The sequence below is a fragment of the Herpailurus yagouaroundi genome, unplaced genomic scaffold (genome assembly GCF_014898765.1).
Source record: "Herpailurus yagouaroundi ecotype Mexico unplaced genomic scaffold, PumYag 186, whole genome shotgun sequence".
NCBI lineage: Eukaryota > Metazoa > Chordata > Mammalia > Carnivora > Felidae > Herpailurus > Herpailurus yagouaroundi.
The window spans coordinates 14622279-14636439 of NW_024412417.1; the positions used below are offsets into that span (position 1 = coordinate 14622279).

The following is a 14161-nucleotide window of genomic DNA, read 5'->3' on the forward strand; positions in this document are numbered from 1 at the left end:
ACACTGCTCAAGAGAGGTCACCTATGCTTTCTTTTTTCCCCTGTGGTTCCCTTTGAAATCTCTACCTTCAAGGCCAAGCTTCAAGTTTGCCCTTCCATGAAGACTGCTCTAGTCTTCCCCCCCCCACAAGCTATAAACTACCTCCAACTCCCATCAACCAGGTCCACGCTACCCACCAGGTCTTGACTAGGTATTTGTGAAAGCTTCCTAACTAGTTAGTTAGTAACCCTGTTTCTTGTCTGTCTCCTAATCATTTCTTTTAAAAAAATTTTTTTAATGTTTATTTTTGAGAGAGAGAGAGCGCCCGAGAGCCAGCGGGGGAGGGGCAGAGAGAGAGAGAGAGAGAGAGAGAGAGAGGAAGACACAGAATCTGAAGCAGGATCTGAGCTGTCAGCACAGAGCCTGACGCGGGGCTCGAACCCATGAGCTGTGAGATCATGACCTGAGCTGAAGTCGGACGCTCAACCGACTGAGCCACCCAGGAGCCCTTCCTAAATTGTTTCTTCATACAATCACTAGAATGATCTCCCCACAATCTAAACCCCTGACCATGGGCTAGAAGATCTGGCCCATGCTGATGTTTTTTGGCCCAGGGACACTGCTAAACACTTTACATGGATTAATCCATTTAATCTGATCAATAATCCTATGAGCTACATACTTTTAATAGCCTCATTTGTAGATGCTGTTGACCCACCAAATTCTTTTTACAGGGTTGGTGCACCCATATCCCAGCTGTTAACAGCTGTCCCCTCCCCTTCACCTTATTTTGGACGATTGCTCTCAACTGAGGAAAGGGACCTAGCCTCCCCTCTTCTGCCTGATGTAAGAACATAATAGCCCAGGCTCTCACCTCAGGGCAGGACAACCTCTGTAGTCCAGAACTATGTAGTCCAGAACATAGTCCCAAAACTATGGGACATAGTGCATTGTCCCATAGGGTCAGGGTGATGATAAACTTCTTCCTCATCTTCTAGAGTCTCTTAAGAGCACTCCCTCAATAAATCACTAGCCCAAGCATCTTCATATCCTCCTTATCCACAAAGGAACAAATCAAATCACCATTTTACATAAGAAAACTTGAGACAGAGAGGTGAACTATTGGCCTGAGGCCAAACAGCAAAGGGGAAAGCTGAAATTTGAAGCCAATCCTGCATTTCTTTTCCACCACACAGTATGGGCCACCTTAACCTCACTCCTTCCCTCTAGCCAAATTAATTCCTGCCTCAGGGCCTTTGTATTTCCTATTTGCTCTGCCTAGAAGACTGTGTTTCCTCTATCCCATAGTGGTTTGCTTTCCTCACTTCTTTCAAAATGTTTCAAACACTACCCTTCAAAAGAGATCTTTCCTTACTCTAACCATCCTAAGATAGCAACACTATTCCCAACTGTTTTAGTTCTATTTATAGCATTTAATATCTGAAACTGTACTATGCATATATTTGTTTTCTGTCACTCACACTAAAATGAAAATTCCCTGAGGGCAGGAATGTTGTCTGGGTTATTCCTTGCTGTGTCTTCAGTGCTTGGTAACATACCTGGCACAGAGCAAGAACTCAGTTACGATTTGTTGTTGAATGAGTTCTCTTTTCTCAGAACCCTTAGAGGGCCTTGTAGAAATCTTCTTGCCCGTTCATCTAGGGTTGGAGTTATTTAACACTTATTTATTTATTCTGCAAACGTATATGCTCTTAGAAGACAGAAATTATGTTTTATTAATTTGGGGGTACACAAGCAGCATTCAAATAATGGCACTACCTCTAAAATTCCAAACAGCAACTGCAGCCAGTATTTTGTATAGGGACTAACGTCAGGAATTCAGATGAATTATAGTAGTAAACCCAGAAGGATGAAAAATACATCACATTTAATTTATAAAGTATTTCTGTGCATGTTACAAGAGATTATAGTAAATACAATTACTTACTGTTCCACATTTTTAGAACAATGCCATTTCAAAATATAAAAAATAGACCTATCTTCAAAGAACCATTTAAATATGGCTTTGAAAACCACAATGTTTTATTTACAACTAGATGGAAGTGCAACAGCATTCATAGAAGTTTATGATAAATAAAAATATTATTCTGGCATCCTTTGGGGACAGGCTTCTATAGATATTTATAATGACTCATAAAAGTTAAATCAATAATGGCCATTAGTGTAATCTGTATTTAAACCTGAATATGAGCAACTAATCTAGACTAATCGTTTATTTGGGATCTGGACCCATACATCTCATAGTTGAAATAAGAAGTTAAAGTTTCCCATTTCCACACAGTTTCTCAACATACAGATCCCAATCATTCCAGCATGTGTGTGAGGTGATCTATTAGTGATTTATAGCCAATTAGTGACTTATAGCCAAATATTCTAAATAAGGGCAGACACAGCTGCATCTGAGTTCAGATTTTGTTAAGTTTAAGAAACACCAAGTACCAATGTCAAAAAATATAATAACTGGATCCACAATTACATTTTAAACTATGGAAGAGCCCCCAGGGAAAAAATTAATGACAGAATGACAACAAATATATTTCTCAAATGAAGAGAAGTATATACGTCTCAAATTTCCCTAGTTAGCACATTCCAACTGAATTTAAACTAACGCACATTTACGGTGGTGGTGTTTTTTTTTTCACCTCACCAAAATTTCTCAATTCAAAAATGGTCTGGATTTACGCAACAATTTTTCCAGCAAATCCTTAAAGTTTAATTTACTCTTGAAACAACGACAATTCTTTTCAGAAGCCATTTTCTTGCTATTGCACACAGATTGATTTTAAAGCCGATCCAGGCAAATGAGTTCACAAAAAGAAGCACATTCATCTAATCCATTTAGCAAATGCTGTGATCAGCTTCTACTTGAACACTAAAATAGAGAAATTTGTGAAATTCTCCACTTGACGTCAGTTTTACTGTCATGTTGATGGGAGCCATTTCTGGCAGAGGTAGCCAAGTCCCAAACATATGGGGAAGGCAAAGAGCAAAACAACATTGCAAAGTCTTAGCAGTTCTTTGACTTCTAATGATTATACACCAATTTCCATTATGAACCATGTTGCTGTGCAGCATTCTTCTGAGGTTTATACCTCAAACACAAAGGAGCAACTGCTGCGTTAAGCAGACGAATTGAGATGATCTTCTTCTAGCTTACTTTTTTTTCCTCTCTGAGGTCAAGTAGAAAATGTGAGACATTTTCATATACCACAAAAGTAATACAGCAGGCTGGGGTCACTCTAATCAAATTGGGGGCAATTCCTTTGTAAAATCCACCGATGCCTTCTTTCCTTTAAAAGGAAACATAGATAAATGCTTAATTTCCTACATAGCTGGCCTGAAGACACAAACGCTTAACTGACATATGGCATGGAACCAGCAGTCAAACCTCCCTGTGACTGTAGTCCATGTTTTCAACATCCTGAAGCAAGGTAGTTTATGAGCCATTTTACATTCCTTCCGTGGACTGACTCGGGAAGAGAGGGTAGGAACACTTCAAAACTGAGAAGTGCTTTAATGATAATCTTTCAAATGTCTCTAAATGTATAAACACGCAAGAGTATTAACTGATCTAATATAGGCATTAACAATCTTACAGCTTATATAAATGGCAGACAACACTAAATATAGCACCCACAAAATAAAACTTTATTTCCTTAATGCCTAGAGTAGGAACTTGTCACTTGGGTTCTCAATAAATATTCAGTGAACTAAATTTAAACATTCTAAATATTCTGCTCTGGCCTTTTAAAGAGAAACATGGGGATATCTACCTATAAACGTTTATCTACATGCTGAAGAACAAGAACCTCCTTAATACACAGAGACAAGTATTTGCAAGTTATTGTGCAAGTAGCAGCTTAATTGCATTAAACTACATTTTTTTATGACTTCCTATATTCATTCAATGCCATTCAAGTATTTTATAACCACTAAATTTTATTAATTTGTCGCACAGATCTCATTTGATTTTTATAGCAACCCTGTCAGCCTAGATATTCTAAATTTACAAATGAAGAAATCAAGCCTCAGAGAGATTAAGTCTTTCTATATGTAGTAAATGGGAAATGGAAAAGCAGGGGCCAGCAGCCGTGTTTTCACCACAGCACGCTGGCCTTTACTATAAAACTAACAGCAACAAGAGATTCTGAGATATGCAAGGTACCTCCTAAGAGCCATTCTGATATACCGCATGCTCTCACCTCCATGTCTTTGTGATTACATCCAACACGCCCTTGTAAAACATGTGTTGATCCTGAAGACGAGCTCTCACAACTTGATATGGGTATGTTGCCGCCACGGCAAATATTTTCGATAGTGCTGCAACAGATATATATTCTACTGTGCTCTGAAATGACAACACAAAACATGTGTTTTTCCTTAAAACAGGATTTCTTTAAAAATACAGAAATAAAAATTATATAGGAAAACATGTAAATGGATCTTTAAGTGAAAAATATGGTTTCCCCCTCAACACAAGCTCTGTGCAAATAAGGGGTTTTATTATTAATATTTGTGTGTCATTTGCCCATAAAATATTTAACTATAAATTAAATTAGTGGTAGTCATCATCAGAGCAACATTACCAAAGTAAACGTGATAAAATTGCATTAAATGCCTACAAAAGTAAATGATATCTTTTTTTTTTAATTTTTTTTTTAACGTTTTTCATTTTTGAGAGAGAGAGAGAGAGAGCATTAGCGAGGGAAGGGCAGAGAGAGACAGAGACACAGAATCCAAAGCAGGTTCCGGGCTCTGAGCTGTCAGCACAGAGCCTGACGTGGGGCTCAAACTCACAAACCATGAGATCACGATCTGAACTGAAGTCAGATGATTAACCGACTGAGCCACCCAGACGCCCCAATGATATCCTTTTTTTTAAAGAACCATCTTACCAACTGGGCTTCTGGTAATCTATTGATATGCTGGTTGTATTTCAACTTCAACAATTCATATGCCATAAATTGAAGGGCACCATGTGATGTTCCAAACAGCCCAGGAATAAATCCCTAAAGGGAATGATGAAGGAGTATGAGGCAAGCTGAGGGCAAAGTACAAGTTAGTACCCGTCCCCCCATTCCCCGTTCCAGGTGGGACATGTGTGATATTCCTTGGACACTCCAGGCTTCCCAAAAACAAGAAAGGACAAACAACAAATGGTTAAACTGGTAAGAATCTCCACCAGTTTACCAGAAAAAGGCAATCCCATCAAAGGCCGAAAGTCCAAGAATCCCTACTGTCTTAATGTTAATGCCTTGCTGGAGGGAAATATAACCTTAGCTAGACAAGTCTTCAACATGTGAAAGTCTCTTTGGAAACTCCCTCTTGACTTTATCTCCCTGAACTCCATAAAATGGTCACCCCCCACAACCCCAATGCAGCTCTTCCTGCCCATGGGTCCTGTCCCCACACTTTAGTAAAATCACCTTTTTACACCAAAGACTTCTTGAAGAATTCTTTCTTGGCCATCAGCTCCGGACCCCATGAACCCCCCCATCACCCCAAGACTTCATCAGGGAACAATAAACACACACACACACACACACACACACACACACACACACACACACACCCCAACTAAGCACCAAGCAAGTTCCCAAGGGACCACAGTTTCTAGGGAGGGTAGTAAGGAATGAGTGACTGTGATGTGTGACTTAGTGAATGGTTACTGTCCAAATTTTAGACAGGCCTTCTCGCACCCACCAGGGTCATGATGACATACCTTACGGTAAGGAGGATAAACAGATGAAAGTACAGTTTCCATATCATATAAACCAGAATTTCAGTTTTCATTCAACTGCTTCTTGCCTGAGTCTGGTCCCTTTTTGGGACTGACTACAGGTTTTTCAGAACTCAGACAATAGAGCCAAGGGAAGCTACAGTGTTCGGTTATCCAAAATATATTGATAAGTCATTACCTTATACAATCCTCGCACACCTTCATACTTATATATTTTCAGAAGTGTATCAAACATTCCTTTATATTGTCGTTGTGAGGAGTTAACAACACCATTGTACTGTAACATAAGGCGAGTTTTTGTTACCCATAATGGGTTTGTAATGCAGAGGGTCATGGCTCCTAAAACCAAATTTAAATAAGATTACTCAGCATACAGGTACTTTGCCACTTGTGACAATCCAGATTAATGACAGTCCAGTAATATAAACAATGGGGTTGCCCAGGGGCTGTACCTACAACAGTGAGATCAAGTCTCTGAGGCACAGTCTTAGGGTTAAAGCGTAGCCATAGTTTTGGTGGTCAGAAAAAGTTCCTCAGTTAGTGGGAAGTAGATTAAAAGGGAGCTGGAAATGTGAAATGCTTTCCTTTTGAGGTGTTGAGGACAGCAGAGACATCCTGGCTCTTAACCAATACAGCCTGGAGTAGAGAAACAATGAAAGTCCTGGGAAGCAGACTCTGACAGCAGATATAAACATTTAGGAGAAGGATATGGTATGACCCAGATGGGCTGATGATCAGGGGAAAAGGACCAGGAATCCAACACCTCAATAATCTCTGCATGTGCACGCATATCCACCCCAACTTTCCCACAGCCCTCCTCAAATCCATTCAAAGTAGCTACGCATCTCAAAACTTAAAGAACTATAAAATAAATTTTACATTCTTTACAGAAAGTGACAATTTTGTATATGTTAAGTTTTCCATTTGCTGAGTTTCCTCAATAGTCCGTTATTCATCAAACATTTATTAAGTCCCATGGTAATTCAGGTCTGTGCTAGCAGCTAGGTATTCAAAATGAGATTTTTTTCGGACGAGCGCTATCAGTAAATAAGGTGTCAAAGTATGAGTTATAAAGACATGAGTCCTACTTTGCTTCTCTCTTTGAAATATTACACATCCATGAGGCAGTTAAACAAGGGTACTAAACTGTCTAATTTAAAAACTGAAATTATACTTTAACTGAAGAAAATATACCAAATTATCTTAAACTATCAGGAAGTCGTAACTTTTCTAAATTTTACTTCCTTTGTGATAACTAAAATTCTTGCAATCTGTCCAGAGTAACCAATAAGAACAGTTGCTTTCTAAGATATTCCATGTGATAACTGATTAGATAGATAAGCATAATTAAACTCTACCGTTCAAAGGGGGGAAAAGGCAAATAAAACAAAAACCAAAAGTGAAAATCAAGTTAGAAGTTATGTTTTAGGGGCACCTGGGTGGCTCAGTTGGTTAAGAGTCTGACTTTGGCTCAGGTCATGATCTTGCAGTTTGTGGGTGTGAGCCCCACATCGGGCTCTGTACTGACAGCTCGGAGAGTGGAGCCTACTTCAAATTCTGTGTCTCCCTCTCTCTCTGCCTGTCCTCTGCATGCACTCTCTCTCTCAAAAATAAAAAAGTTGATGTTTTATATTTCACACACTGCCTTACCAGCTTCAGCAGCCGAGACGAGGTATTCTGTTGCCTCTAAACGATCAGCTCTTCCTTCTGTCTTGTATGATTTGATGGCATTGTAACTAAAAGAATTAAACATGAGCAGTTTGATAAATATTTGAATAGGTATCACAAAGCAGTAAAGTCTGTTTGAAATGTGTGTAATTTAACAGCAGTACCCCAAAAGTAAACGTCCATGCCCAAGGCAAGCAGTTTCAAGAATGGATTTGCTGGAAATGGTTTACTGTAAGAGTTTGCCACCCCTTCCTGCAAATGTATATGGGTAGCACTACACAGGCAAAATATTTTCATCACGTACTCATCAACTAAGAAAAACAATAGGAAAACTGGGAGGGGGAAGGCTGTAGCAGTGGCGAGGCAATTGGGCACACAAGACAAAACGATATGTTCAGGGACTATGGAGCAGACTACAAGGACCATAAGCAGAACACAAGTAATCATAATAAAGACAACACAGACGGTGTCATAAGAGATTGAGAAACTACGGCTGAGATCACAGAAGGCTTGTGTGGGAGGTGGCACTGGCCGGGCATGGAGATGGGTAGTTTCAACAGGGAAACAGATGAACATCAGCAAAGGTTATAATAAGGGTGGAGGGAGAAGATGGAAAATTGAATCACACCTGAGTGGCACACTGACATTTGGGCTTTACTTGGCAGAAAATCGAGAGGCCACCCAATGTTTCTCAGCAGAGAAGTCGAATCAGCCTATTCTCTCTAGCTCCAATTTCCATTTTCCTCTGGGAAGAAGACTTCAGCTACAAAAAGCCTTCCAAACTCTACCAGTACCATTCTAACATGAAACAAGCATACTTTTATAAGAAATTCTCATTATACACACCTTACGTTCATAGGGCTTGTCCTTAGAAACTCTCTTTAGAGAGCCTACACAACTCCAAATTCATAAAAGAAGAAATTTTATATGTATAGTTTCACATCTAGGTTTGTCTTAGAACTGAAGAAAAATACATTTTTAACCATACGAAGGTTAAATTTTACTTTGCATTCACTTAAAAATATCTTCAGGTTGTGGTTTGCATACTGCCATAAAATTATTGGAGGGAAAGTAGAATATGTAACAAACACAAAAGAGAAAAAGGCCGATAGACCAGGTATTGATGTTCTCTTAAAAATGCCATGTATTAAAACAAAGAAAAACCTCTCCATTCCCGGATTCAGTTTCAAATTATTAGAGGCATCTGTGGAATGCCCACACTCGGGCACACTCACTAAGCTCAATGGACCTGTCATGGGTGCTTTCAGTGGCTTCTGCAATGGACATGAGGATGGTGAGGAGACCTGACAGGTGAGGGAGGAAGGAAATGATGGAGGAGGGAAGATGATGGTGCAGGTCAAGTTAAGAGGCAAGATGGGATGTGCCTCAAACTCTTTTAGCCAGGCACTGGCTTTTTACTTTCTGTTCCCAAGAGACAGCTCCCTTGGTATGTGTTCTTGGTATGGGGACCCCAAGGCCTGTCCTCCTCGGCTTTCTTACTTCATCAGGAATCCAAAGTATTTTGGTAAGGCATCTTCCTGAACTCAACTCACAGAAGTGGCTTCTGTAGGTAAGAGCATTTCTCCATCTCACCCTTTCACCTTCTTCCTATTAAGAACTTTCTTCCAGACCAAATGCCTCTGATAATAGCTGACAGAGAATGAAATAAACATGGTGCTCTTTCTGACCCTTCCCATTCAAAGAAACTGATTAAAGGACTCATCTTGCTTCATCAACTGAAGTGTAAAATCACTAAAAACAAAGTTTCTTTTTAATACTGTAAAATCTCCCAGATCTACTCACAAGAAAAAGTAGAGTCCCCAGGATAAACCTGCACCCCACACATTTGGGGTTACTCCTTGGTAAAGTCCCCGTAGTCCATCAAGTTTCCAAATGGTAGTCAAGCAATGCACAATTCCTTTATATTTTGGTCTCAGTTCCAATCCATCACTCACTGCAGTAAAGGCACAAAATTAGGTGAGAGGAAAGTTCTAGCCCCGAATCACATATAAACATAGACATCACACAGTCATATTAAGGAGGTAAATTCAGAAGAAAACTCTTTTTAACGTTTATTTATTTATTTAGAGAGAGGGGGTGGGAGAGAATCCCAAGCAGGCTCTGCGTTCTCATCGCGAGCCCCATGAGGGGCTCGACCTCCCGAACTGTGAGATCATGACCTAAGACAAAATCAAGAGTCAAATTCAAGACGCATAACCAACTGAGCCACCCAGGCACCCCTGGACTGAACTTCTCTACTGACAGTCACGGCTCCTCTCAAGGTGGCCCTCCCTCAATGACTTTCTCCCTTTGACCTTTGGCTCTTCAGGTGGCAACAGCCCAAGCTCTTTCTAGCTCCAGAATATTGCAGTATTCCCAGTGGTTCTGCTATAATCTCGTATCTTTGTAAATAGTCTTTTCAAGCACCCCCCATGCCCCAGAATTATCTTATTTTGAATGTGCCTTCTGTTTCCTACATGGAAATGGAATGAAAGAGAATGTCAAATTTATAATCTAGATAATATTTTTATAAAACTGGTATTTTACTATATATAGTTTTGCATACTACTTTTTTCTTCACTCAAGAGTATATTGTGAGAGTTCCTGTTATTAAATAGGCCTCCAAAAGATTTTTAAAAATGATATGATGGTTTTCCCTCTCATAGATACCCTATCATTTGGTTAATCATTCCCCTAGTTGACCTGAAAGTTGTTCTCACTTTTTTACTATTAAGAGGTCTCTAGTGAATATGCTGTATAACATTTCATACAAACTGCTATATCCTTAGAATTAACTATTAGAATGGGCATTAATATGGGTCAAAAGTTATACATACATACTGAAACCGCCCTCTAGAAAGCTTATACAAATAACAGTCCTCTAGCCACATAAAAGTATGCTCAGTTCACTGTCCCCTTTGCTGCTACTTCATTGTGCATAATGGAGTCTGGCTGAGAATCACTGTTTGCCATTACCAGGGAAAGGGAGAAAAGCCAATTTCTTTCATCATTAACCTGATAATGTTACACCATGAAATGAGATTAAAGTACATGAAGCTTTGTCAGGAGACCTGGGTTTGAGATCTAACTTCCCTAATTAGCTACACGATTTTAATCTTTCTGAGTTATAGCATCCTCATTAAAAAAAAAAAAAAAAAATGGGGATAAATATCCCCTAACTCACAGGTTGTTGGGAAGTTTATACAAATTTAAAAGCAAGTAACAGAGGGACTAGCTCTCAGGAAATGTTTGGCTGTGTATTTCATAATCTTTCTGATGCTTCCCTTGAATTTCACTTCTTTTAGTCTTATGATAATTTTTTTCCTAAGTACCTTTCCATTTCCTTTAAATAATAAAGTCACAACATAATTTCTCTCTGGAGGTAAAAAACAAAACCATAAAAAAACCATCTTTGCCTTTTCATAGGTATGAACCGTATGAACCACTGATTTCTTCATTATTTTGACAAGTCACTTAATTTGTAAGACTTTTTAGTCTCAGTAAAAGGCAACACTATTCTGTACCTTATACTTACCCCGATACTATAATCTTATCTACCCTAGTTAGGGACAAATCTTTAAACATGAAAAACATTCATTTGTACGCATATTATTTTATTTAAAAAAAATATTTATTGACTTCTTATATTGCCAGGCAAAGGGGCAATATAAACTTAAGTAGGACACAAATCCTGACCCTGAGGTCAGATACAGTCTTCAAGACAAAACAGAGCAGCAACAGCATGGCAAAGTTATGAGCACTATGGTAAATGAAGTGCTACAGGATTACAGAAGAAACACAAATAAATGTTCTGTACAGAAGGAACCGGGGACATGCAGTCGAGTGACGGGGAAAATGAGAGAGAAGACGTTAGCATAGAGCCTTGAAGATTGATGAGAAACTTGTCTTTGGGGAAAGGAGAGAAAGGTTTATCTCTAGACAAGCGCAAGAGCTGGTGTAAATCCAAGGAAGCACCACAGTGCCTGGCACCGTTCGGAAGAACATTAGGGACTTGGTATAGCTACAGTATACAGCTGGTGGAGAGAAGGGATGGTAGGAAATTTGGCTGGAAAGTAGGGCAAGAACCTGTTACAGTCTGAACTGTGTCCCTCCCAATCCACTGAAATCTGATTTGGGTCTCCACCCCACTACTGCAAGTGCCCCAAAGACCCCAAAGAGCACTTTGGGAGTCCTCTCTTTCTCACCAACCATTTAGTAGCACCTACGACTGTCTACCTCCTAAACATACTTTTGTCGGCTACTTTTACGCCACACTCTCCTGATTTTCTTCTCTTTTTTCTCAGGCCACCAAATTTCCTTTGCAGCCCCCTTCCACTGCAACACTTAACATTGTGACCCTGAGTCAGTTACTTGATTCCTCTGTGGCTGAGTTAGCTCATCCACAAAATGGGAAAAATAACAGAACCTAACTCTAAAAATTACAATGGGTTAATAAATATAAAGCCATTAAAATCATGCCTAGCAAACATTCAGGAAGTATTAGTTTAAGCTACTGGGTCTTGCAATACTATATGTACATAGGCAAATCAACTATTTTGATTCATCTTCCTAAATTTTCCTTTTCTATCACCACTTCACACTTTATTATGACAAAGTCCTTTGACTCCTAGATCTTTAACTTTGTCTTCCCATCTAATCTCAATTATTTTACCTGTCAATCTTGGCCACACTGGTCTCCTAAGACTTTCTCCGAAATGGGAAGGTTACCAATCTTTTTCACGGCACAATCTTAAACTCACCAAGCCAACACTATTCCTCCATGATCATTTCAACTGTCACCTCTTCTCCTAGACAAAACCCTAGAGACACCGAGTCATACAAGCCTACAGCCATGTCCAAAATTCTTCTCTTCATGTTCAAGCCACTGTCTACTTGGAATTCTTAGAAGTAGAATGGTGAATGGTTAAGAGTCAAAGGGTTCTAGAATTAGACTGCCTGGGCTCAAATCCCACAGCTACCATTATAAACTTGTGACTTCAGCAAGTTAGTCAACTTCTATTATTTTCATTTGTATAATAGGGATAATAAATTCACAGGGTTGTTCAGAGTAGTAAATCAGAGAATTTACTAAAAACTTTAAGTTCATTGCCTTGCTCTTAGTAAACGCTCAATGAATGTTACTTGTTATAATTTTTATTTGTGCACACTTCACAAACTCCATGGAAGTTATATGCCTTTCTGGGTTTTCTTCTAGGGAGTATACTCCATAATTTTCACTGACTCTCCTTCATAGAATGGCTTGTCTTCTTTCCAGCTATCAAATTATCAGTCTTTCTACATGGAACTTCAAGATCTAATGGGACCCATACAGATGGCCATCAGCAATCTATAATTTTCTTGACAGTCTACTCATATTTGGATTTATTCCATTTTGCTCTTGATTTCATGTTGTCTAGAATTATCTTTTATGTGACTAAGACTCAAGCCTATAATTTACACTGTAAGTTCCCTGAGGACAAGAACTTTAAGTACTTTGTATTCCATACAGCGGTCGACAAATATTAAGAGAACAATACGTATTATTGTTCTGACTCTTGAAGATGAACCACTTCTGCAGACCTAATTCTCAAGGCAGAACTTGTAGCAGTAAGAAAACCAAACGTCAGAAAACAGTTTCCCAGTAGTTATCAAGACCTTCTCTGAGACTATCTCCTCCAGAATTTACTGTTGAGTTTAACTTCTAAAGTACTTTGCAAAAACTCAGATTCACTTAACTCAATGCACTTAATTCAAGAAACGTAAATTTAAAACACAGTATTTGGATTCGAGCTAACTATTCCTTCATAGGATCTCGTACACTATAAAACACCAAAAACCTTCAAGAGAATCCTATCCCAAACCTATTCCTAAGCACCTGCTGAAGATTACGCCCTACTCTAAGCAACGGTTCCGCAACTGCCAAACACGTGGCAACCTTAAGATTTCAAAGTACCTCCAAGGGTGAATGATTTGCACGTGTGAGGGCTAAGCCCTAAAACGTGACAATCTTTTTCTTATTTTACAAATCAGGCGTTGAGTCCCGCATCGTACCCAATATGAACTTGTCTCAGGCTTTTCTACCCCTGCTCTCCATCCCTTAGATTCGGGGAGCGGGACGACGGCGGCCCGATCCCTTTCCCACGCTCCCCTTCCTCAAACCTAGTTCCAGGTGAGCCAGAACAGCATTTTCTTTAACGCTCGCCTGGTAGTATGAAGGAGGCAGGGGAGAGCAAGGCTTCCTTTTGCGTTTTTATCACCCAGTTCGGGATACCAGCAAGGATAAGGAGCCCGGGGTCTGAGTGGCCTCTTACCGGCGAAGCGGATCTTCACGAGGTCGAGCGGGTGCAGCGCGAGGTTGGACAGAACCCCGCCGCTCACGCCCGCTACCAGATTCTCGTACCGGACGTGGCGGAATATCGTGCTCCACACCGACGACCCTGATCCCGACTGGCCCTGACCCGTCATAGTCCCAGGGCTCGCTGATACCACGCCCAGGGCCGCGGAGGTGGGCCGGGATGCAGTGACCGCCACCTTGGCGACGGTCGCCCCTTAGGAGCAGAAACCTCAGGGGGAGGCCAGCCCACTTCCGGGACGGGCGCAAGTACGTGGTAACTAAGCGGAGAGACCCCAACGCAGAGCTAGCGTGAGAGGGGCAGGGCAGCACGTCACGCCAGCGGAGAGAGCGAAGGAGGCGGGGCGCCGTCCTCCGCCAAGTCCCCGCCCCGCCCCCATCCGCTGCCGTTTCTGGCCGAG

General features: G+C 40.4%; 1 protein-coding gene across 2 annotated transcripts; it reads right to left on the bottom strand.

The window, feature by feature from the left end:
• Positions 1-1686: 1686 nt before the first annotated feature.
• On the bottom strand, positions 1687-13990 carry SLC25A32 (solute carrier family 25 member 32). Of its 2 annotated transcripts, none has more exons than XM_040494169.1 (7): positions 13720-13990; positions 9212-9362; positions 7391-7476; positions 5919-6079; positions 4896-5009; positions 4203-4348; positions 1687-3290 (listed from the first exon to the last, which is right to left on the bottom strand). In XM_040494169.1, the coding sequence occupies exons 1-7, from the start codon at positions 13871-13873 to the stop codon at positions 3149-3151; spliced, it is 954 nt and encodes a 317-aa protein (XP_040350103.1). In that variant the 5' UTR covers positions 13874-13990; the 3' UTR covers positions 1687-3148. The 2 variants fall into 2 exon arrangements, with proteins under 2 accessions (XP_040350103.1, XP_040350105.1); XM_040494171.1 differs by lacking the exon at positions 1687-3290 and adding an exon at positions 3304-3537.
• Between the last annotated feature and the right edge of the window lie 171 nt (positions 13991-14161).